Source organism: Gadus macrocephalus, chromosome 14, assembly GCF_031168955.1.
Source record: "Gadus macrocephalus chromosome 14, ASM3116895v1".
NCBI lineage: Eukaryota > Metazoa > Chordata > Actinopteri > Gadiformes > Gadidae > Gadus > Gadus macrocephalus.
Genome location: NC_082395.1, coordinates 13,254,242 through 13,278,959, shown reverse-complemented (window position 1 = coordinate 13,278,959; position 24,718 = coordinate 13,254,242). Strand labels below are relative to the sequence as shown.

Here is a 24,718-nt window from a genome sequence, read left to right as displayed (position 1 = left end):
CAGTCAGAGGGAGGTGGTGCCGTTGGAGGGTGTTCATATTCACAGTAACATGTACAATCTGGATTCAGGCACGAGTCAGAGCACAGAGGTAGGAATTCTAGCCAAATATTTTCCCGCCGAATTGGACTACTTTTTACGACGTTCAGGCAGCGGTGACACTAGCAAGCACACTCTTGCAGTTCATTCTAGTTACAGATTATACTCAATGTTAATATCTCACACTACATAAAACAGAAAAGAAGATTTAATTTTACATTGACATTTAGAGCATTTAGCATGCGCTGTTATCCAAAGCGACTTACAATAAGTACATTTGTCAGAAGAAGGAGAAATAATAAATAGCTGTGTGGATGTTCATAGAACCAAGTGCAAAGCACTTACAATCGCTAGGTTAACCTATTCCCTGCAAAAAACAAAGCTAGCTATGATAAGATGCTGCACAACTAAGTACTTTCTTTGTAAGATAACTTGTGCATGCCAAGCTTTTTTTATACAAATAATGGTTAACCTATGTTTGCACTATATTTATTCTGTTAGTTCCGTTACATTTTTCCTTTTTGATAAATATCTTTCATTTATTGTCCTTTTTTATGCTCTTAGTTGCTTTGTTATGCTTTATTCAAGAAGATACAGTGAGTTAGACAGGAAGGTATGGGAGAGAGAGAGGACATACAGCAAATTACCACAGGCAGGCATCTAACCTGGGTGAGTGCCCTAAGGACTGAGTCTCATTGAAACACCCACTATGAAGGGCTCTCACAATGATGGTCCTTTTAATGTTTTAACATGTGATTTCTTTATTTGCATTATGAATGACCATATGGTTGAAAGGGGCTGTAGAAGTAAACTTGCCTTGGTGAGATAAATACATATTTTTAATTCATACTTCCTTTCTACACCTCAGAATAGAACTGTACTATCACTCACAAAACCGACCAGAGAACTACTCACTACAGCAGCAGATGTGGTGTTTGGTTCCCCATCATAGGACACAGCTGGGGCACCTCAGTAGAACAGGACAAGAGGTCATCTGACCTCTTATATTACAAACCACATGATGTCCTATCGACCTATCAACGTCTACCGACTGCTTTGTTTTCAGCCTATACATGACTCTGCTCTCTGTGATCTCTCTCGCTCTCTGATCCCTCTCTCTCTCTCTCTCTCAAGATTCAAACATATTTTGAAAGCACAAAAGGTAAAATAAAAAATCTCTCTTTCCCTCTCCGTCCATCTCGCAGTCCACCACTCTCTCGCTCCTTCTGTCTCTCTATCGATCCATCTCTTCCCACCTCCATCCCGCTGTCTTTTATCTTTCTGTCAATGTCTCTGTTCCTCTCTCATCTCATCGTTAAAAACAGATTTTCTATCTTCTTTTTTCTTGGAAGATAATACAGATGATCCTGGGGGGCAGAGTCGAGCTTTCTAATTCACTTACTGATAACAGATCAATGACATATCCCCCCCCCCCCACACACACACACACACACACACACACACACACACACACACACCGACACACACCCCCCTGAGAGCAGCTCGGAGAGAATAAACAATCTCAAAAAGCATTTGAAGTCTCACCACAATAACCTTTCACACAACTAAGATCTTACAAACCTATCCCGTAAAGAGGAAGGGAACCGTCAGTCTCAGCTGGAATTAGAATACTATGAGATGAAAGAAAAGGTGCTTTGGGTTAGGTTAGTGAAGAAGCCTGTGGGTTAGGTATTCTGGGTCATGTGTGTTCAAGTGTGTCCTCCACCTTCTCTATATAGTGGAGAAATCTCTGCTATCCTGCCACACATCTGCTTTAGTGCTCATATTGGCTTCACCTGACACACACCGAACACAATGGAAAACGTTTTTAAGTGAGATCATTTCAGGCAGTAGAACAAGACATTTTTTTCCTCTATAGACAATGGCATCTCAATGTTTCCGAAAAAAGAACGAGCAGAGCAAAAAGTAACTGTGTGTTAAAAGAACATAGACTGCCATTTTCTATCTAGATACAAATATAGATATATGTAGATCTACTTTGAGGAAAATATACCATTAATTCATCAGATAGAATTGGAATCACAGTAGCACTTTACAATAAAGGAACATTAATTGACCATTAAGTAACATTAGTGAATGCAGTAATCAGCAATGATTAACAGCTAGCCTATTTAAGAGTTAACTAATGGATCTAGCAATCCTTTAGTAGTAATAAGGCTTTTCATGTTATACTTATGCTGTTGATGTTAACTATGGTATTCATTTAAGATGATGTTATTGTTTAACTTTGAGATGGTCTGCCAGAGCTACATTAACTTACAATAACTGATTTAGAATACAAAAACCTAGCCCTAACCCACTACCCCTAACCCTGTGCTTATGCTACATAATAATGCTTATTACTGCATTAAATAATATTTATTAATAGTTTATCTATGTATACTTATTGCAAAGTGCTATCAGAATCACAAACATTGGATTAGGTCTTACCCTCAACCAAATAATGTTTTTGTTGGAGCTATGAGCTAAGCAGTGACCTAAATACTATCTATGAATTTCCTCTTGGTGAAGTGACAACATTTACATCTTATTAATTTATCAAAAGTGAGGCTGAGAACACTCAAAGCATATAATGAACACATTGGACTGCAGCTACAGGAAGTACCTATAGGACCTATAGGAACATACTAGGTTAACTAGATTGTATTAGTGCTAGTAAAACATGGTTACAATACATCACACAAAGTGCATTCCACGTTCCAATAAAGAGGCAGCCTTTAATAAACTAAAGTAGTTTATCGTAAATAAGCACATTTCAACAGCAGGGTCAAGGAACAGGGGAATGTGAGACAATACAGGTATGAGGTGTCAGTTTGAAGAGAAATAGAATGACGAAGGCAGCAGATAATGTCTGGAGAGATCTGAAACCAACCGATAATAAGGATGTTGACCCAGCTGTGGTTGGACCTGCTCTGCAGATACACACATGCACACACACACAAATACACGCAGGCATGCCCACACACATAGAATACACACACATACAGGCATGTGCACGTACACACGCACATGGGGAATCACATACAGACACACACACACACACACACACAAAGCTAGAGTCTGATGCAAGGGGGAACAGCTGGATATCTTGACCTTCAAACAGGACTCACCACAGAGTTTCAAATGTCTCCCAAGTCAAGTCCCCTCTCGGGGAAAACTCAGTTAATGCTAGAGTAGATGTTGATCAAAGGTGATGTGAATTGTCATATATTCGTCTTGATTTCACAAAATCGGACTAAATATCACAAGAATAACTGATATATTTCTATACTGCCTAGCCTTCTGTATGCCTGGAATGCTTAAAAACAGAAAAAACTAATAATGTCGTATAAAGAAGCACCAAATGCTTGCGATGTGACTCAAAAAGAATAACAAGAGATTGAATAGGTATGTTTATTCCTAAAGGTTCAAAGTAAAAATTAAAGGCAAGAATTTCCTCTATTGCAGCCGGTCCCGTCAAACACTCGCTTGTTTTGCAGGGCTATATGCAACAATTTGGAGAGGACTCTCCCCAGACCAGAGAGAGTGGGAAACACATGCAACCTACGCGGCAACAGCGATGTAGTTCGACTTCAAGAAGCAGCACATCTAAATGACCAGCCAACCTCGTTAAGCCCAGGCTCTTGCTAATGTGAGAAAACCTTTAGTGACAGGAGCTGCTAGCTACAATAGGCCCTTCTGTTGGGCACTGAGCTCTGCCCTTGTCAAAGGCAAAGACATATCGTAAAGCACAGATACGTGTCTATGCAGAGAAGAAGAAACGAGAGAGAGAGAGAGAGAGAGAGAGAGAGAGAGAGAGAGAGAGAGAGAGAGAGAGAGAGAGAGAGAGAGAGAGAGAGAGAGAGAGAGAGAGAGAGAGAATGTTGATGAAATGCTGAAGGCATGTTTCTACTTCTATTCAGGAAACATCGTCGGAAGCGATCCAAAAAGATAAACAATCTGCACGTTTATTTTTCAATCTGCAGCGATCAAGTAAACTGAGCAACAGAGCAGTTGAGAAAGTAAGACAGTCCAACTTGTGGACATAAGATTTCTATATTCCAGTGACTGGTTACTTTACTACTGGTCCCATTGGAATACTGACAATTTGTATGACAGTGCCCTCTGCTGTTTGAATAAACCTTGTGACTGATGGTTAATTCATCCATAATGAGACAAATCGGTTTAGGTTAGAGTTTTGGCAGCCTTTTTTAAGATTGAGTAATCAGGGGAGCTTTCGAATTAAGGAAGCTAATCAAATCCCGAGTATTTCACATGATAGTCAGCAAACACCAATTTGGAAAACATTGGTCAAATCAGACATCAACAGTACATTTCCCTTCTGATAAGGATAAATATATTACAATAAATGATATATCACCCTGTAAATATCACAATAAATATATATATATCAACATCAAGGACATCTCTTTATCTTCACCTAAACCCCATCTCAGACAAATTTGTGCTTTACTATATTCTACACCATTTAATTCTCAGAGTAGAAACAGTTCACTATTTTCTTTAAAAAATGTCTTGCTCTGACATATTCTATACCCACATTAAAACAATCTGCTCAAGGAAAGTAAATCCTCTAAAATAATTGAGTGAAATGGACGACGGATAAAAGAGTGACACCTTCATACTTAAAGAAGTTAGTTTATTTAACGTTCACAACCACAAGTGCATGTTTATGTAGAGACTAACCTGCAAAGTTGGAGAGAAGTGCTTTCTCAAACATTGTTGTGGTCTAGGCTGTAGGTCTACACTATGTCTGCTGGTTTAATAACAGATTAGTTGCAGTATCTCCTTCGATGATAGGGGCAAAGACCTTCAGTTTCTGAATAATAAACATCAAAATAAAGTGAGATGAACAGCTGGATCTTGTGAAAACACGTTCACCATTACGTTACAGGGTCAACATTAGCAGCTAGCGTGGAGCCCTCCCTGGTCAACACATGGAGCTCCACTAGCTGTGGACTGTTTTCCCCAGCAGACGGTGGTAGCGTCTACAGCTGGTAGGTGGCCGAGGTCTGGGACATGGCGTTGTAGATGAACGTGTTGTTGAATGGGACAAACTGATGGCTGACCATCTTGATCACTTCCTGGGCCGCCGCCCCTGAAACAAACAACACCAGCATCAACAGGGATCTAATAAATAACTGGCTGTATGCGAAAACTACATGTTACTACTTTGTATAAATGGTTTTACAGCCCAAAATCATTTGACTATTCATATAAATGTGAGCTTCTTACCGCCCAGAAAAGCAGCGACTGTGTGAGGTTCAGCAGCACCATAGCGACAGCTTTAGAGAAGAAACAACAAAGCACAAATCAATAAACATATATATAAACACTTTTCAGAGTCAAACCTTTGTCTTGACAACTAAAAAAAGTATATAGGGGCAGGATAGTGTTCAACTCCCTACACGGACAAGTTTGATCCCTGAGGTCTGCAGCCTAGCTATGGGCATCCACCGAGATCTAGATGCCCCAACCCCTACCTACGGGCTCCTGTTATAACAATTCACTGTGAGGCTCCATGGAGAAAAGTATCATATAAATTGATAGCAAATAGTAATAATAAGAGGAGAATATTCATTAGAAACCAAGAAAGACACACAGAATACATTATTTAGCCGAAAGGAACAAATAGCACTCCAAGCCGTGTGACTTGTACTAACGACTATACCTATTTGTACTACAGAACAGCAGGGACTGGATTGGTGGGCCGTGTTACCGGGGGAACTCACAACTCATGGATGTAATCGTCTTTGATGCTGACGTTGAGGTTATATTCCTGGAGAAGGGAGGTCACACACAACTTCAGCTTACTGATGTCCTCCTCCACTTGGTAGTTATACACCCCTGGAAAAAGCACAGCCAATCAGAATAACCAGATATATACCCCCCAGCATCACATCGGTAGCGTGTGGGTGATCTGACCCAGGTCTGTGGCAGCGTGGGGTTCTCACCGGGGTAGCGGGAGTGCTGCTGGTAGAAGCGGTCGACGGAGCGCAGCATCAGGTAGAGGACCATCTCACTGTCTGGGCTGTCCATACAGGAGGCTGAGGAGACGGAGGAACTCAGGGTGGTTACACTGCCAAGCACCGCCAATAGAACAGACACAGCATCATAGCATGACAAGCTCGACCGCCAGCCGACAGAAGAGGTTATATCTGCATGTGTAACACACTTCAACACTCCTTCATTCCCGATGCCATCAATATCACCGACTAAAAAATAACATTCTGTACACTTGCACTAAACCCAGTCCACTTAACCAAATGCTTCCATTCTTTAACTTGTTGTATACTGTATTTAATGTTGTGTCTCACTGAGCGTACATATATTCAACTTTTTTCTGTCCATCGTGATTGACAATAAAGAAATATTAATTTTAATCGGAATATATTCAAAACATAATACATAAAACATGTAGTGTATGTAAATTTGTGATTTGTGTACCAGGTCATCCCATGCTTGATATCTAATAATAATAATAAGAATAATAAGAATAAGAATAATCGAAGAAGAAGAATAGAGACACAGTGGGACGCTACTCACTGATTTCATCTTTGTTCACAGATTCCACTGCGTATTCCTCAGCCAGAGACCTGCAATGTACCACTCTCAGGAAGGCAGCGTTCTTACCTGGAGGGAAAACAAACGCACACCACCAAGTTGAACACAGCATGTGGTCACACATTTCACAGTATGACAGAATTCCCAAAACCTAACTTTGCATTGAGATTCAACATAATTTGGTGACGACATACAGACGCATTAATATAGATTACGATTCATCTATTGGTCTCAGGGGAAATTATTTGTTACAATTGGTCAGGTTAAAAAAACCCTCTTAAACCAAGTTTAATGCCTAAAATGAATGGCATTAGGAAACACAAATATAGGAAAACTGGGTCAAAAGATTGAAGTTGACATAACATCTGATTAGTACCACGATGATTGGCCCTAATTACACTAAGTGGGTTTTCCTTCTCAAAACTTTCGTTAATTCACTTTTTCTGGCAAACGTGCTAGACTTAAGTTAGTTAGACGAAAATAATCAATGACCTTCCTAGCAGCGCTAATGCTGGTCAAAGTAGAAACACACTAATGATTCTCCAGTGCAAATTCGTATTAGGAGCGCATTTTAATTGGTTATCAGACTTCTCTACTTACAAAACAGTTTGATGTCCTTCTCTGACACGCTCTCGGGGGTCTGGGAGAGAAAGGGGAAAAAACACTCAAATTTGTTGTTAATAAGAATGGGAAAAAATATATATAAATCAAAATGATTGCGATGAAGTAAGACATTATTTATCACCATTCCGTATTAATGGTTGATAACGTATGATACGCATTATGATGTTTCCATTACAATATTACTATAGTCCAAGAAGGTAATGTAATACTGCAATACCACCTAGTGGAGAAGAAGCTGATGAGACAAAAAACAACCTGACCTGCCATATAAATACCAATGCTGTCAGCATTCATGTCAATATTGTGTAATAACAGAGCAGGAGTTTTGTGTTGCAACAGAGGTTTGAGTGGGATGTTACAGTATCAGTAGAGGTCCAGGTTGTGGCCCAGTACCTTCCCAGTAGTCTGCAGGAGGGACTCCACATGTTTGGCCACAGCTGCAGCGTCCTGCAGGGCTTTGTCCCGGTACCTTTACCCCAAGAAACATCAGAGCCTTCACAACCACCAGAACAACCAACAAAGAAACACAAAGGCCTCAAACACACCATCGCACCCATCAGCTCCCTCCAAACCATCAAGTGCTTTGAACAAGATGGCCGCAAAGTGAATAAGGCCACTACCCCCTCACTAATGAATACACGTATCTAATCCCCTCACCTACAGTATGACCACTTATTTACATTAAGGGCATTTAAGCAGACGCGTTTATCCAAAGCGACTTACAATAAGTACATTTGTCATTAGAATGAAACAATATATTGCTGTCAGTACAGTAAAGATGTTCATAGAACCAAGTGCAAGTACTAACAAACGCTAGGCTAACCCATTCCCCTCATACAGCAGTGATAGCTACCTACTGCAGATGCTACACAATTAAGTACTATAAAGAAGTACTTGAATGGCATTAGAAGTACTTGAATGGCGTTCATTAACTCCCCCTTAATTTAAGACCCCTTACCTATAGCCCACCCATCTGAGCAAATGGCCGATCCCCTTCACAGATAACCACTCCCACTTTCGTCTAAAACCAACGTTTTAAAGTCTTTCTTTAACACTTACACATTTTGCAGGTTGATGAACCTCTGGGAGTCTGAGATCATATCTGGGATGGTGCCTCGAGCGGGAAGGCATCCCTTGCCTTCATGCAGGACAAACTCCTTCATGGCCCTGAGCATCACCCAGAAGGCTGCGCTCTGGAACACAGCCGTGGACACACACGCTGCTTCAGTGCAAGGGGAGACTTATGCATGTTTTTAGAACTAGCAACATCCACAAGGTCTACCGTCCTCTGGAAGTAGGCTAAACACTTTTCATCTAGCCTACTTCTCAAATCGAGTAGTGTGTAATCTTTATTAAAGCTCTCAAATAACTGTTGTTCTCAGATTTGTCGTTCTTGTTGTTATTCTCCCGTTTTTGTTATTCACTTTGGAATTCGGAACAGCAAAAAGTTATTGACGTTTGGTTGATTGATCAATACATAAGTGCTAGTTGGTTCATTCTATCATGTCCATCCGCCCAGACACTGAGGGGTCAGCTGACCGAGTAAGACCTTTGGAAGATGGATAGACCATACTTGTCTGGTCCACTTGTCTTGTCGTGTCTAACTTACTTATATGGGATGGACTCACCTGGGATGTGATGTTGGTACATTGTTCGCTGTTGAATAGATCATCCACCGAGCTGGGAACCTGCAGCAACAAGATAATGTTACTAACCAACCTGCTTACTGAACAATAATCAAAGGGAATGTCTTCTGGAACAAAATATTTGGGTTTAACCAGAGATAAAAAAGCATGTAGAACACAGGGTCATTTAATCAGACAGTTGTATTGGTAACGCCCTTTATTAATTCCAGACGGGAAAACATCAGGGTTGTTAGAAAGGGCACTGCTGGTTTACTAGGTCACAATGTTGTCATGTGATATTTGGTCGCTGGGTAATGTAGTCAGGTTTGTGTAGAGGTGAAATTTATATCTTGGTAGCGATGTAAAGTGTAAGTAAAGTAAGTTAGTCAAATGTATTTATAAAGCAGATTTATAAGTTCGCACTGAACAAAGTGCATTTAGTAGGTAAAAAAGAAGGTAAAAATAGCAATATTTAATAGAAAATACATAAAACCCAGACATCCACATATAAACAAAGATAGCAGTGCAGAGGTCAGATAGTTAATGGGGAGAAAAGGCCAGGGTGTACAGATGGGATTTGAGCCTTGATTTAAAGGCAGGAATGGAGGGGACATCACGTATGTGAGGTGGCAGTTGGTTCCACAGGCGCGGAGCAGCTACTGCGAAGGCCCGGTCACCTTTTAGTTTGAGTCTGGAGCGGGGGATGTGGAGAAGACCCTTATTAGAGGACCTAGGGGCTGAGTGGGGGGGTAAAAGGTCTGAGTTGTATGATGGGGCCTGGCCTTTGAGGGCTCTGAACACCATAAGATCTGTTTTAAAACGGATTCTATGTTGTACTGGCAGCCAATGAAGGGATGCAAGAACGGGTGTGATATGCTCCCACTATTTTGTCCCAGTCAACAGTCTTGCTGCTTCATTCTGAAACATTTGGAGGCGTGATAAAGTGGAATGTGATGTTGGGTTTCTGGGTCATGCAATTATAGGGTCGTATAGACTTATAGACTAGGCTTGGTGATGAAGTTAGGTGTGTTTGTATATTTGTTACATGTAGCATCTGGACATATAGCATGGGTACCTTTTGGGGTTTAAAACTCCAAGTGTACTTGATGCTATGTTCTTGGGTTATGTAGTAACATGGTTGTACAGAGACCGATTACGCAGGGTTTGAGGATAATGTTATTCCAGGGATGTATAGATCAGGTGAGGCAGGTCTTCTGGGTAATCTAGTTAGATGGTTGTATGGAGACAGGTAAGGCAAGGTTACCTGGTAATGTGGTTCCAGGGTGGTATATAGAGGCTACATTGGTACCTTGGTAGGGTTTAAAGCCGTGTTGACGTTCTTGACGGCCTCTTCAAAGTTCTCCTCATCCTCTCGAACTCCATTCTCCTTCTTCAAGATTCCTGAGGAGAGAAGTAAAAATATTACTTTGTGCAACACCTGGTCATATGTTAATAATTAATACAATTACGTACTCACAATGATAAACCACTCAAGTTGAGGTGTTTCAGCGATGCGTGGTAGCCTTACCTTCTCGGATCATTTGTCGGAAGGCTTCCTTCTCCTTGTAGTTTTTGGGTGGCTGACCATCATGCTATGAGATAAAAACAAACCAAACACTTTCTAAAAATCATATGAATCTAAACAAACACCCCATGGTGAGCGTCTATCTAGACCATAGCAGGTCTCCTCTTACCTCTGTGAGCCACGTCTCCAGGAACTTGGCAATGATGACAATCCAGGGGGTGTGACTGTGATCCTGCAAACACCAGGAAGAACATCACATACAAACTATCTTATACAAACAGCCTCCAGACGTCAAATACATTCAGTTTACAGACCAACCCTCAGAGTCTACGAACCATCAGGACACATTAGGGAGTCTTTCTCTACTGTGACTACAGGGTGGAGTCGAAAACCACAACCTCTACACTACTCTGCCCACCCCTTATTCAAATGACACTTAAACAGTCCATAGTATGTTCCAGTCCTAAGTATACCTAGCATGGGTAGCCCCGCACATTCTTCCGGCGATTTGAGTTTGCCCTGCGCTAGGGTCTGGAGAACAGCAATACATTCCTTTCTGCTTCCGATACGTTTTTGCAGGAGCCAATCACCAAGCTGGCTTTTCCCCTTGGCGCGCTATTGGCTGGTTTAACACAATGACGACAGGGAAGCGACGGCAAACAGCCAATCGCGTACAGAGAGTGTTGAACTAGGCCCGTTGATCACGCCTCCTGTGCTGAAGAAAATGACAGCAGCTTCCCCAGACCAACGTGCAATCTACGATTGGCTTGGTCTGGTAATAGCCAGGCTAAAGAATACCCTGTGTCGCACTTACTTATTTATTCATAGTACTTAATTGTGTAGCACCTGTATTAGTTAGCCATCACTGCTGTATACGGGGAATGGGTTGCACTTGGTTCTACAATCATCTTTACTTTACCAACAGCGATATATTGTTTCACTTTCTTATGACTAATGTACTAATTGTAAGTCGCTTTGGATAAAAGCACCTGCTAAACACACACACACACACCTTCTTGTCCATGCTGTCCAGCTTGTACGACTGGATGTGGTCGGTGAGCTCAGAGAAGGGCCGGTCCAACCGGAGATCTTCCAGGGCATTGTCTGGGTGAGACTCTATGACTGGTGGAACAGAATCACAATAAACATAACATACATCTGGATCTTCATCAACATATAAACTACATGTTCATGTCATATAGCTGATTTCAGAATTAAATATAGGAAGTACGGGTTATAAAGTAGACTGATAAAATATAACATCATAACCATGTGAGAGGTTAGGCTAGAAACATTAGAGATTCTAAAGGGAAAGAATTAAGGCTAATTCATGCTTCAGCGTCCACGTAATGTGAATGTCGTTTTCCGGCCATTTCCGCAAGGGGTCGTGTGGTCGACCTCGTACAGCCCACAATTTGTGAGCGTGTATAAGGTACACATAGCAAGCGCTATCAGAGGATGTCAAGGAGATCCAAATTGATACATGAAGCTCCTAATGCCCTTGCTTCTCCTTCTGCTTTTTTATGGCGGTTGGTAGACAGTGTTATGGTGCATGACCACCAGAAACTAGAAAGGAGTGTGACGGGAAATGCGCATGCGTGGAACGCCAGTCCAATGCAGACCCAGAATTGCAGTAGGAATGGAACAGCGTGCGGAACGCAGGAAGTATGTCCGAGCCTTTATACCATCTTCTGAAAGAGGCGTCCATTATTGGCCTTGATTATTATGGAGACCATCCTGATCAACAACAAAAAACAATGTGCCCAATCAGTGCAGGGGGTGTTTCAGTTCATCACAAAGTAAGGGCCGCGTAGTCTGCAGTATTAAAGCAGACATATTATGGCATTTTCACAACAAGTAAACATTGTATTTGAGTTCCAGAAGACATGTTTTTGAAGCTGTTTGTTGGAGATAGCTTTTAGGGACTTTCACAACAAGTAAAGACTCTTAGTAGGGGATATCTCGGCATTAGTTCAGAAGAATTGGGGGAAAGGAACTTCGGCCTTGACTGAATCTTATGGACTTCATATGTGAAAGATTGACATGCGAAGCACTCACCTGTATGCTCCTTCACCACAAGCCTCATGTAGCCCATGAGGCCATAGGTCCAACAGACCAGGAAGGGAACGCCGACGGCCCACAGAACCGAGCCGAGCCTCAGGCGCGTGCTGACACCCAGGGAATACAAAACACAGGCTGGCTCAGTGGGCTTAAACAGCAGGGTTATCCACATTCAGCACTGAAATATAATAATAATCTACTGAAATAAGAAATGAAAGTTATATTTAGAGCATTCTGCCTCATGAGATATAGTGACTCTAAAATCGTTTTAACCATTTCAATATCTGCCTGAAACATCAATATTCCAGTGAATTTATGAGTGTTGCACCAAACACTGATTTATTTGCACATGGCTGTTTGTATATACAGGTCAGGACCTTCAAACCATTTAAATCATTTATAATGCAAGTATCATCCAAAATCAATACCATTAGTCAGCAATCTAAGGGGACCCTAGTAGGTCCTAACAAGTTGTGAGTTGGAAACTGTGCCTTGGTGTCAGTACCTTTCTGAAAGCTGAACCCCAATAACGATGGAGAACCTGTGGAAGAACTCAGGGTCATTGTCCAACAGCTGGTCTGCACTCTGGAGAAGATAGACCAACAGGTTATTCACATCTGTTCAGTTCAATGTTCATAACGTATCATCTCTTTAAGATCAAATTAAACTTTATTGATTCAAGCTCCGTCATTTAAGAAGACTGGCTTGTGTCTAACTTCAACTACGTACATTGTCTTGGTAAAGTGCATTGCTAAATTTAAAACATTTAAAAACATTGCTAAGGTATAACATTATGTAGGTAACAATGTTTCGTAATTCAAATTGTTGGTGCCCACCGTCAGTCTCGAAAAACAATTTTGAAATTCATTAAAATATTATTATTGGTCCAGAATGGATTACGGTGGCCACCAAAAGGGTTGAAATCCACTCGGGGTGCTGACCCCGAGTCGATTTTAAAATGTGTTTCAAAGAGTCAACATACTTCCTCAACAAAGTTTCCAGAGACATCACTATTCAGCTCCTGGAGCAGCTCAGTAGCAGCCTGGGCCCGGTTCTTGAAAATAAATGTGTTTCACGATATTAATGTACATTTCATTGCAACTTATCAAAAGAAGAGATTGGCGAGAGCGGGTATAGCTAGGGCTTTGATGAAGGGAACGCATTGGTTCTAACTGAAGACGTGTTTAAAGGACCTACCCTGGCAAAACAACAGTGATGTGTGATGTGTGATGATCCTGCTACCTGCTTAAGCAGCTGCCTGTTTTATCATTTAAGGGAATAAAGAGGCTGGCAGCCTTTGATTGGTTAGTAAAAGTGATGGGCAAACGTTTATCCATTTAAGGGCAAGAAGAGATCGGCGCATCTGATTGCACAATGGGTCATCTGTTTTCAATGTTAATTTCCATGCACCCAAAATGTGGTTTGGGGATGGAAAACTGGGATTTGATTGTGGTTTGGGCCTGCATTCGACATCCCTGATGGGACTCTCTGCGGGGAAGGAGGTATTACTGATGATCAGTGCTGTTATGAGTGTTATTTTTCTACACAGAAGGACGAGGTGGCCAGCGCTCATATGTATGTACTGCAGGTCACTCACATGTTTAGGAGGTTTTGAAAAGAGAGGAAGACAATTTCTGTGCACATTTTGCTTATAGTGAGACATACCCTTCCTATGCTGTTTTGGCTGAGGAAAAAGCTGTAAGACAAAAACAAAAGTCACACTGGGTCAGACATATTGATTCCATTACGCACATCTCAATAAATCTGAATCAGTCCACAAATATAATGTGATTCTCATTTAATTCCTCACTTGTTTCCCACATCTTCTCCTAAGACTGTGTGGCCGTCAATGATGGTAAAAGCTCCTATGCCTTGAATTCACAATTAAAAAGTTGATTAAGAGATTAGTCAAAGTCTGTATGATTTGGAGAAACTGTATTGTAATACTGTGGTCACCTGGAAGTACAAGGTTTTTAAGGATCTCTGTCCCTGATGCGGTGGCGTTGATGAGACAGACGTGGGCGTTCTCCAGAACCTCCTGTCCATGGTCTCCCCACAGTCTGCAAGACGGGGTTGGATCATGAAGCAAGAATGCATACAAAAACTAAAACCTGTACATTGCACACTCCTCTACCGGTAGCTTACTTACAGATGCCGAATATTTATTTAGCTTTTAGACATTCATGAACGGAATAGCAAGCAGGAAGCAGGAAAGCACTTTATTACAATACGACGATTAAGATACGATGTATTATCACCTTACAATGAAACATTACATTGGCTTACTGAGTGATTTTGGTCATGTTTACCTAGAGCTAGTTGGCTAAACAGGTCTAACGCTAGGCATGCCTATTCTGCATCAGTTATATCTAAATAATAATGCTGATTTAATCCTTCTTAGTATACATTTACGTTTAATTTACCTCAGCTGCCTGTCATATTTCTGCTCTTTGGATGCTTTAGTAGCTGCCATGCTAGAGCTTCCAGGCTAGTACCATGGGACTAGTACTACCCACAAAGCGCACAAATGGAAACATCGCGGGACTTTGCGATGAGCTTGTCTTTCGTCCTCTACTTTGTCCTCTAGGGGTGTCCGTTTTCCAACAACGAAGCCTTTGTTGTTGGAAGACCCCTTTTCTAACGCACGGGCGATTGGTATATTCAGGAATTAGATTCGCATTCCCTTTAAGGCTAAATTTGAACACACAAAAAGACTCACAGACCTGAACAATGAAAAGAAAAAGAAAAAAAATGTACGAAAGTTTAAAAAGAGAGAAAATTAGATAGGAAGAAAGAAGAAAAAGAAAGACGACTAGAATGGAGACTGTATATTAAATATAATTGATCAAATGTTCTGTTTTCAATTGTTATCTTATTTTTTCTAATGTTTTGCAGGGTGTTTAATCCTTTACATCGTTTCAGCTAAACAATCTAAAAACATGAAACAATAACAACGCCGCCGAGCGACAGAATGCAATAAGTATGCTGGGAGGGGGCGTGTCTTTAAGGATAATTGTCCCTTCCCACCTTCATCTTGATCATTAAAACAAGAAGACGCACCGATGCAGCCACCTGATCAGTGTAGTACTGGGTGAGAAAGTCAGGGGCCGGGGAAAAAAGAAAAAGTAAAACGATCTCATTAAGAGGAGATGAAGGGGTCTACTTGGGGGTACGGTGAAGAGAATGGTAAGCTTGGATATCACCCAGAATCATCATTCATTCATTCATTCATTCATTCATACATACATTCATTTTTCATAGTAGCCTATTCGTTTGGCATGCATGCGTAAATGTGGACCTACAAAATGTTTTCCAATCAAGGAACGTTTACTTCTTCTGGTGCAGCAGGATTTGAGTGATGTAGTTGTTGTTGATAGACCGAGCAGTTCTTAATTCCAGATTAGTCAGATTATCTGCTGTTTATAGTCGTGCTTAACCACTTGTCTCACACTTGTTTGGTTATCTCTGCCCTACAGAGCTCTCCCAACAAAAACGATTTACTTCCTCTCACTATCCCCTTTCCTTCGCACAACTCAGTCCAATTAGGAGTGCTCATCAAACCTTTTAAATCACAGCGTTATTATTTATACGGCTAGGCTTTTTCTTTAGATTTATATAATTGAATTATGGCTTTGCCTATATTTTTGCGACGATTTGATGGATATCGTTTTTTACAAGAGGCAATAACACTTAAAAATATGTTTGTAATTACGTCACCATTGCAATTTCAATAATAAAACCAACGCACCGCCAAACTGTTTATAACATTTAGCGTCTATATTGAGATCCCAGATGCTCACTGCTTCGCCTCGATAAACTGGACCTTAAAGCTGTTGCTTCCCAACAGATAGGCCTATGCCAACTGACTATCAATTATAAATACACCGCTTTGAATAAAATGCCACCATCCATGTGTTTATTTAGGCCCATCCTTGTGGCATAAGGACTACCCCGTCGCCCAAGGGAGCCGCCAGTCTCCCATCGACATTGTCCCCTCCGAAGCCTCGTTCGACCCTCGCCTGGCTCCCATCCAACTCTCCTACGACCAATGCACATCAATCAACATCTCCAATAATGGACACTCCGTCGTGGTCGAGTTTGACGACTCCGATGCCAGATCCGGTGAGAGGCTCCCTGCTAAAATGTTGAATTGTTGCAAAGTAATTGTAGATTTATTTTGTAATTTACCCTTAGAAAATGGTTAATGCGACTTTATACTGAGTGTATCTGGCTTCTTCTCTACAAAGAACATGCACCTAATCTTAGCTCAGATGAGGTTTACAGAATAAGATCCGACTTCAACGTCTTTAAATGCATGCTCTAAAAAAGGCTTATCAAGCTACATTGTGATAAAGTGCAAACGGCCTTTCAGACAAGAGAACCAGATCATAGGGATGACCCAACCCTCTGATTATGCGGTAATTAGATGTATGAGTGTTTGTCTACTGCAGTAGAAATGTAATGCTATAGGGTGACCATCATGGTTATTATGCCCTTATTTGCCCTTTTTCACTGGGTGGATATTTGCCCAACAGTCCATAATTATGCCAGATGATAATCTCAGAAATGTCAGGTTGTTTGCTGACGCATCCATCATGTCATGACACCACCGGCAGCCAGCAGCCAACACCATCAGTTGCTGCTGGTGTTGTTGTTTTGTTTTTCTACAGAATAATATATAGTTGAGTAGGCATTGAGTCATTAAACAGTACAGAGTAAGACTTCAATAGGAGTAGTTGTCTACTCAAAGACACAAGATTATACAAACATATGCATCATTTCACTGAGAGTAAAATCATTTAGGTTAGTTTTTCAGGAGATGCCACCGTCCACATAGAGGATCTGTTTGAAGGAGTTTTTGCAAAAGTGCAAAATGTTCTCTATTTGAGAAAACGTTTCCTGCTTTTGTCTTGTTTTAACCTTCAATCCTTCTCTCCAGTGATCCATGGGGGGGCCTTGCCCAACCCTTACAGGCTGAGGCAGTTCCACTTCCACTGGGGGGAGAAGGGATGCCATGGGTCCGAACACACCGTGGCAGGGAAGGCCTTTGTGTCAGAGGTCAGTCATCAGGTTCATCAGCTTATCAGCCCATGTCTCCGATCACCACTGGAACATATGAGGAAAATGGATGTTCAACCTTTTCAAGCTTTGTTCAGAATATGTGGAAAAAGAAAATACAAACTGGAAATGGAGGAAAGCATTTTTTATTAATGTTCTATTCAAATAGTTTTTTGAACGCACAAAACATGAAAGGATCATCAATTCCAGTGTGCCCCGAGTCTTCTACTGTGTGTGTGCCGTGGCCCCATGGACCCAATCCAAGTGTATTTTGGGGCCATTGGTCGGGGCCAAAAGGTCCTGAGGTTTTGAGCCACACTGCAGTCAACCTTGAGCAAGATGCACTAACCCCCCCCGCTGCTTAATGATGAGTCTCAAAGACTCCCAACAGCACATTGGGATAATAAGAGCAGCACGAGAACAAGGCAGGTTACCCAGACTGTAGTGTGTATTAACCCTGTCTCAATCTCCACAGCTTCATCTAGTCCACTGGAACGCTGAGAAATACAAGACGTTTGGACAGGCTGCCCAGGAACCCGACGGCCTGGCTGTCCTCGGCATCTTCCTGGAGGTAGGCTGCCAGCGCTGGGTCCTCCTCTGCAGCGGTCCTCTTGGATCTAGGGTCATCTCGTTGATACTCATTTCAGCGGCAGCTTGACTAAATGCCTAAATAAGGCTCTAAATTAGCATTAATCAAGGCACAAAGCCTAAAATAAACATTATTTTATTTGTTTATGTTGATGTTTATTCATCTTTATGACTAGAATAGAGGCCCTTTTGAATCCTTGATAAGTAAACAGTGGGCAGTGTTAAGAAACTCTCCCTCCTATATTTAACTTTGTTTTTACCAGCTGGTGACTGCTAGAGCTTCAGAATGGGATTAAAGGGCTCTGCTGACATTGCTTAGTTCTGCATCATCAGTCTCACTGATTGTCCTCTGGTAATTTCTAGTCGTACGTCAAAGGATCTAACAAAGTTGATTTGAAACGGTAAGGTTTAGAAGCTACTGATAATACATTGATGTGGCTTTACTAATCAGTACAGACCATACATGCTGATGTTCTTCCACTTGTATGTCCTATCGATACGTTTTCCTGCACAGTAATGATAGCAGGGGTAACTTAATCACATTAATTGAATTCTACAGCTGTGTGTTTAGTTCTTTATGACAATTGATTCTGAAACCAATATTACAGGACATCTCCTAACACATAAGACTTTAAACTGGCAAGGAAAGTATTCCAAAAACCTTGATACCTTGAGCAGTTCTATGGATAAGGTGGACTGATGACTTATACATTGTAAAAATGCAATAAACTATGTCCTTGATATTAAGCCAACCAATAGCTAACCACAGCGGGAATATCACCAACAGTTTTGCATTGTGGTTGACGGTCACTGGGACATGTATCCCTTTCACCAGAAGGGCCATCTGAACTTGAAAGACTTGAAACTCGATAGAAATGTGTCTACATCGATTTGGTTTGTTTCCCTAAGACCATTTAGCATTTGGAGCCAAAGAATGTAAAACAATTTTGTAAATCTTATTTTTATCAATAACATGGGTTAAATAACAACACATTTTGTTTTTCTGCTAGACAGGTGATGATCACAGATGGCTCCACAAGATAACAGACGCCTTGTACATGGTGAAGTTTAAGGTAATGGTAGAACCTTAAAGAGGACCTATTATGCTTTTTCGACTTTTATGACCTATAAACGTTGTTATAATGATTGATAGTCATGTTTAACCATACACAAAAAACGATGTAGATTTTCGGGAAACTCTTCCTCTCATCTGGGCACTTTCAGCATTCTCTGTCAACGCTCGGTTTCGTCCTTCTCCGCCCCCTCGCACCCCTCCTGCCAACCCAACTCCGTTGTGATTGGTTACCTTCCTTGGAGCACGCGCGTGCGGGCAGATTTGACCAGGCATATGGGGGCGCGGCAGGAGTGCCTCTACGTAGAAGATTTCCCGGAAATGTGAACAAGTGAATCGCAAACGTTGTCCCGAGTGTTTAGCGCTCTGCACAGCCACCCCAGACTGTCACCAGGGAATACGTCGAAATCCATGTCCGTCATTATTTGACACTTTAGTATGGTTAAACGACTATCAATCATTATAACAACGTTTATAGGTCATAAAAGTCGAAAAAGCCTAATGGGTCCCCTTTAAGTATAACATTGATGAATAAACAAGTGGAAGTGTTTGGGATATGATTATATGGTAATTTCCTGATCATCTGAACTGTTCTGATTTTGGGGTTTACTGTCCACAGGGAAGCGTTTCAGATTTCAAAGGTTTCAACCCCAAGTGCCTTCTACCCAGCAGCCTTCACTTCTGGACGTACCCCGGCTCTCTGACCACGCCCCCTTTGCATGAGAGTGTCATCTGGATTGTCCTGAAGGAGCCAATTGTAGTTTCCGAAAAACAGGTAAAGGCGGCAGATATGACTACCCTCACCGCAAAAGGTGAAAACACATAATAGACCCCAGACTCTCAAGGATTTTTGAAAGTTTAGTAAGGTCCTGGATGATTAAGTTTTTTAAAAACTCCTTGAGTTTTAAAAACTCATTCACCTCACTGTACATGCAGAGAAAAAAAGAGACTCAGTTTGTTGTGTTGAGGCCAAATTTGAAGAGTTTGCGTAGGATCGTAATACTTCGCAACAATGGTATGTTAATAAAAAATGTATTGCAATTTGTTCTTATGCAGTAGCATTAACTAATATAGCATTAGCATTGGGGTAAGTGTTATGGGTAGGGAAATTGGGTTAAACCTTAACTCACTACCTCTAACACAAATCCTATAATTGAATACCTTACTTAACATGAACACCATTACCTTGTATGGTTAATTGACATACTCTTATTGTAATGTGCTACTGTAAGTTTTTAGTAGAACTACAGTTTTTCAATCTGATCTCTGGGTTTGATAAGTCAAACACAATGATACTGTACTGGACCAAGACCTTTAACAGATTACAGATTGTAATGCGTTTGCTGGAAAACCACAAGGACATTGGTGCAACCTCCTTACCTTATTAGTGTGGTTGCAAAGCAAGCCAAACTATTGTAAAAATGTGTCTTATTATTCTTCCTCCCTATTTTCCAATATTTGGATTTGCACCCAATACCTACCAAAAAGTCAAAATGTTTCCAAAATAATATTTGATATTGAAAGTGAATGGGGCTAAAATCAGTAACTCTAAACATGAACACCTGAGTCTTCTCAGATTCAATAAGCATATGTAGACCGCATGTGAGGTGGTCCCCGAAAAGTTTTGACCTGCTATGATCACAGGGGACGCTATAACTAGGTTTCAGACCTCTATGGCTGTGGGTCACGCCCCTTTTGATAAAAAAATCTGAAACTTGGTATCTGAGCCCTTATTTGACATGTTGAAGCTTTTTGCCAAAAGGACCCATAATATCCATCAGGATAGATTTTGCTATCCTGCGAAGCGTTCGCCGATGGCACCACTACTCAACAAACCCGTTTACTAGTGGTGCCATCGGAGAACGCTTCGGCTTTTGCCACCTGGAAGAACGTATAGTGACGTCATGGTGAATTGTCCTGTGGAAACAGCGCTTAAGCTGGTCTCCAAAAAGCAAAGCACCTCTTTGGCGACAGGGGTAACCATAACTCACAACAAAACTAAAACGATCAGCCCCATTGTTCGATCAATCGCAAGTCCGCGTCGAAGCGGCCCATTGAGTCAAAACTCGGCGTGCTCGCTCTTTACCCTCGGTGGCATTAGCATGTTGGCATGCTCGCGGAACCTTGCACACAAGACAAGTCGGTGCAACCACGCACATTTTCTTTAGAAAATGCACATGCGGTAACATGACTAGTGTATTTGGTTAACGTGCATTGTCCTGGCCAAATTTTTGGTCTTGTGAGAAGTTTGGGAGTCCACAGAGATGGCCGATTGACGACCTCTGGGTGTGTTTTTACAGGTTAAAGGTTGCAGCACGAGAGGTGTCGTATCAAACCGAATTAAGCCTTTCATTCTCTGGTGTACTTTCACTTGAATTTTCTGTGCAAACTAGAAATTCAAGTGGATAAGTGAACGACAATAACAACGCCTTTTTAAAATAAGGTAAAGTAATTATAATTAATTGACCAGAATAATTCCGATTAGTCTTTTCCCCGCTGATGGCTGGTCGCGTGCGGTGATCAAATGGAGGCCTTGAGGCTGAAATCCTGTGCTTGTTTTCCTGGGAAGCCAACTGCCAGATCCCCTGGGTGCCCTCCTCACATGCCGACTTCCTCTGTTTCATCCGCCATTCCTCAAGGGCTGGCGGCTTTTCTCTGTCAGAGGGGGCTTGTGTGCGGTCATCAGCTTGGTATCCGCATACCCATGTCCCTAGCATGTGTGTTTGGGGTGGGGGGGCCAGTGGAGTGGGGTTTAAACTAGGCGACTGGCCCCCTGACCAGAGTCTCCAAACCCTCAAGCGTTTGATCCCCCCCCATGTCGATAATCCAGATGAATGGACGAGCGGCTGGGTGCAAGGGGAGAGAAGGGGGACTTTGGGGATTTTTAATTGAGAAAGGCTTGCATGGAGACCCAGCAGGGAAAAGCCCTTACACAACAGGGTCTTATGTTGTTTTTCACTTCCCCACATAGCTGCAGAGCAAGCGTACCGTTGCGTGGAATAACAGATGGCATCCAGGCCAGCTGATACATTATTGTTCTGGAGCAACTGTGTCAGAATGTTTTAAGTATGGAGTTTTTGTCAGGTATTATGTCTTAACGTGCTAGGCCGGTGGAGCTCGGCTTTGGATGGGTGTAGTTTTCTTTCTGCATGCTTCAATATTGAAACTTTTCTTCTGATGTTGAAATGTCCCCTACAGCTTGAGAATTATTCCTAGTTAGTAATTATTTGTTTTACAGAGTATACGATACAATATTAAGAATTGAAAGGCATAGCTTTTCACATTTTTTTGATTTAAAGGCTGAGGGAGTAAAAGAGGATATTTACTCTCTAGTAAAAGAGGATATTAATACAAGACTATACATAGTAGGGATCAGTTGGGGATGACTCGTGATCCATCAGAACTTCCTTTACGATGCAACAGGGCTTGAGAGGGATGCCCCCCCAACAGAGCGTACGTTATTTATGGTTTGGTTGTTATTCTTACCTGCATAGACTCAGTGATGTCATAACTGAAAGAAATTTTAGAGGAAAAAGGGTACTCAATGGTAAACCAAAAAAAACGTCTGGCCACTATTGCCTTTCTCTACTCCTCTGGATCTCTCTCTATCTCTCAGATGGGAAAGTTCCGGATGCTGGTGTTCAATGGAGAAGAGGAGGACTTGAGGAGTCGCATGGAGAACAACTTCCGGAGCCCCCAGCCCCTGAAAGGCAGAAAGGTTCTTGCCTCTTTTAAGTGAGAAACCACTTCCTGCCCCCGAAGAAGAACCTGGAGCCCTGCACCATGTCTGTCCTACCATCACAGAGCCATCCATTGATATATCTAGATTTTAGGCTGCCATTCGGAATCTACCTGTCCAGGCTCACCTTTACCTCTAACGCAATATGTACTATGCAATAAATGATGAATTCCTGATTGTATAATAACAAAAGATTATAATATATGCTATACATGAGAGAAGATCCAATTGAATTATGTTTGTAGTTTGTTTTAAAGTGTTGCCATCCTATACATTAGATTAAATATTTTAAATATGCAGGTCTTCAGACGGTCTTTCTTTTCCTCTCCCTCATTGCCAGCACTTTAAACAGCCAACTTCTGTGTACACTTTACCGTTTCCTGGGTTAATAGTGCTACTACGAGTACTTCCTTAGTTCTACGAGTGCATTTCCTGGTGGTACCGGACAGCTACGGTGATAGCAGTATACTGCCCAGCATCCAAAACTAATTTATTGTGTCTACCAGTACACAAACCTGAGTCTGCTACTAAACGTTTGGTTCCACCTGTAGACTTGCTAGTCTACAGGTAGAATCAGTATCATTATCAGTATCATAACTAATTCGACCAGTTAAGTTACTAGTCCCACAGGAACCCTGTGTATGTCTATTGGGGCTCAAGGCCGGCACCCCAACCCGACTGCTCTGTACCATGTGATATGGGGGTCTGTGGATCAGAAGGCATCTGCTTCCTCGCTGATCCAGTTTGATCCCCTGGTTAACTCGTCTATTGGATGTGAAATTGTGATCTGCTCCCCCCCAGAGGCCCACCCCCCTCCCACCCGGGCCCAGAGGAGGCCGTGTAGATTAGTCCAGAGCCTTCCTGAGCTAATCTGCGAGGCTTTGCAAGAGGGGAAAGAAAGTAAAATATGGTGTCCTTTTAGACATTAAAGACAGCCATTTCATACACTTTCCCAATAGGCTGGCCGTAGATCTTGCGTGAGTAGCTTCAATGTCTCTCTGTCGGTTTCTCTCAATTTTAAATGTTGTGTTTACCTCTGACCTTTGCGTAGTGTTGATGAAGTTACCAATTGTTTTTGGAATGATGTCTCCCTCTCCTGCATACTTTTCTTTCCTCTCTTCTTCATTCTCTCCTCTCTCTTTCCCCCACCCTTCTCCCTCTCATTCCAGAAGGCTTTATCTTCATCTGTGATGTTGTTAGGTATTTGAGTTACATTCTGCTCTACGGTACTTACTGGAGTGTTAGGGTCCAAAGTCCTAAGTCTGCTGCACCTTCAGCTCCAGCCGGTTATCTGTTGTCTGTATCTATCCAGACAGCGTAACTCCCAATGCAAGGCTTGGGGACCATCTCTCTGTCATGTCTATAACATTTATGGAATAACTTTATTTGCCAAGATGAACACCCCAGAAATATACTTTTGCATGGTGCAAGAATATTTAACCCAACAGAAAGGCATGGGATCTTATTGCTTATCACGCAACTGTTTTTGCATGATAAGATTGATGTCATGAAAGATGCAGGATAATGTATGGCCTAATTGTTGCAATTGTCTGACTGAAACCAACGTTTTAGACAGAGTTTAAATGGTTTGGTCATTATTTGTCTGAGTTTGACCTCTGACAAATATATTTCAAATTTGAATGTTTTTATTACAGTGTTAAAATATGCTTCCGCCCATGTTTGGCCTAAGGGACTAAAGCAACTAAAGGGTCAAATCAGTTTTTTGTTACTTACTACTACTACTTCCTTACTATATTATTCATTCAAATTCGGTCATTCTTGCATTGTTGTAGTTGGTTGCCAAA

General features: G+C 41.7%; 2 protein-coding genes and 1 long non-coding RNA gene across 3 annotated transcripts; 2 read left to right on the top strand and 1 right to left on the bottom strand.

Annotated features, from left to right (window-relative positions):
* The first annotated feature begins 7 nt into the window (after positions 1–7).
* On the top strand, positions 8–3,689 carry LOC132472654 (uncharacterized). The gene is made up of 2 exons (XR_009529133.1): positions 8–88; positions 3,537–3,689. It is a non-coding gene; the product is annotated as an uncharacterized LOC132472654 (long non-coding RNA).
* A 986-nt stretch (positions 3,690–4,675) lies between these two features.
* Positions 4,676–15,040, bottom strand: nae1 (nedd8 activating enzyme E1 subunit 1). The gene is made up of 20 exons (XM_060072367.1): positions 14,880–15,040; positions 14,413–14,516; positions 14,267–14,327; positions 14,122–14,152; positions 13,439–13,510; positions 12,962–13,041; positions 12,454–12,563; positions 11,408–11,517; positions 10,565–10,627; positions 10,399–10,462; positions 10,180–10,271; positions 8,874–8,933; positions 8,305–8,438; positions 7,639–7,714; positions 7,222–7,261; positions 6,604–6,690; positions 6,012–6,104; positions 5,790–5,904; positions 5,293–5,342; positions 4,676–5,155 (listed from the first exon to the last, which is right to left on the bottom strand). The coding sequence occupies exons 1-20, from the start codon at positions 14,927–14,929 to the stop codon at positions 5,046–5,048; spliced, it is 1,602 nt and encodes a 533-aa protein (XP_059928350.1). The 5' UTR covers positions 14,930–15,040; the 3' UTR covers positions 4,676–5,045.
* Positions 15,041–15,466: 426 nt separating this feature from the next.
* ca7 (carbonic anhydrase VII) lies at positions 15,467–23,210 on the top strand. Its single transcript, XM_060072378.1, has 7 exons — positions 15,467–15,642; positions 16,381–16,578; positions 17,396–17,514; positions 17,990–18,085; positions 19,113–19,175; positions 19,794–19,949; positions 22,791–23,210. The coding sequence occupies exons 1-7, from the start codon at positions 15,606–15,608 to the stop codon at positions 22,911–22,913; spliced, it is 792 nt and encodes a 263-aa protein (XP_059928361.1). The 5' UTR covers positions 15,467–15,605; the 3' UTR covers positions 22,914–23,210.
* The last annotated feature ends 1,508 nt before the right edge of the window (positions 23,211–24,718 follow it).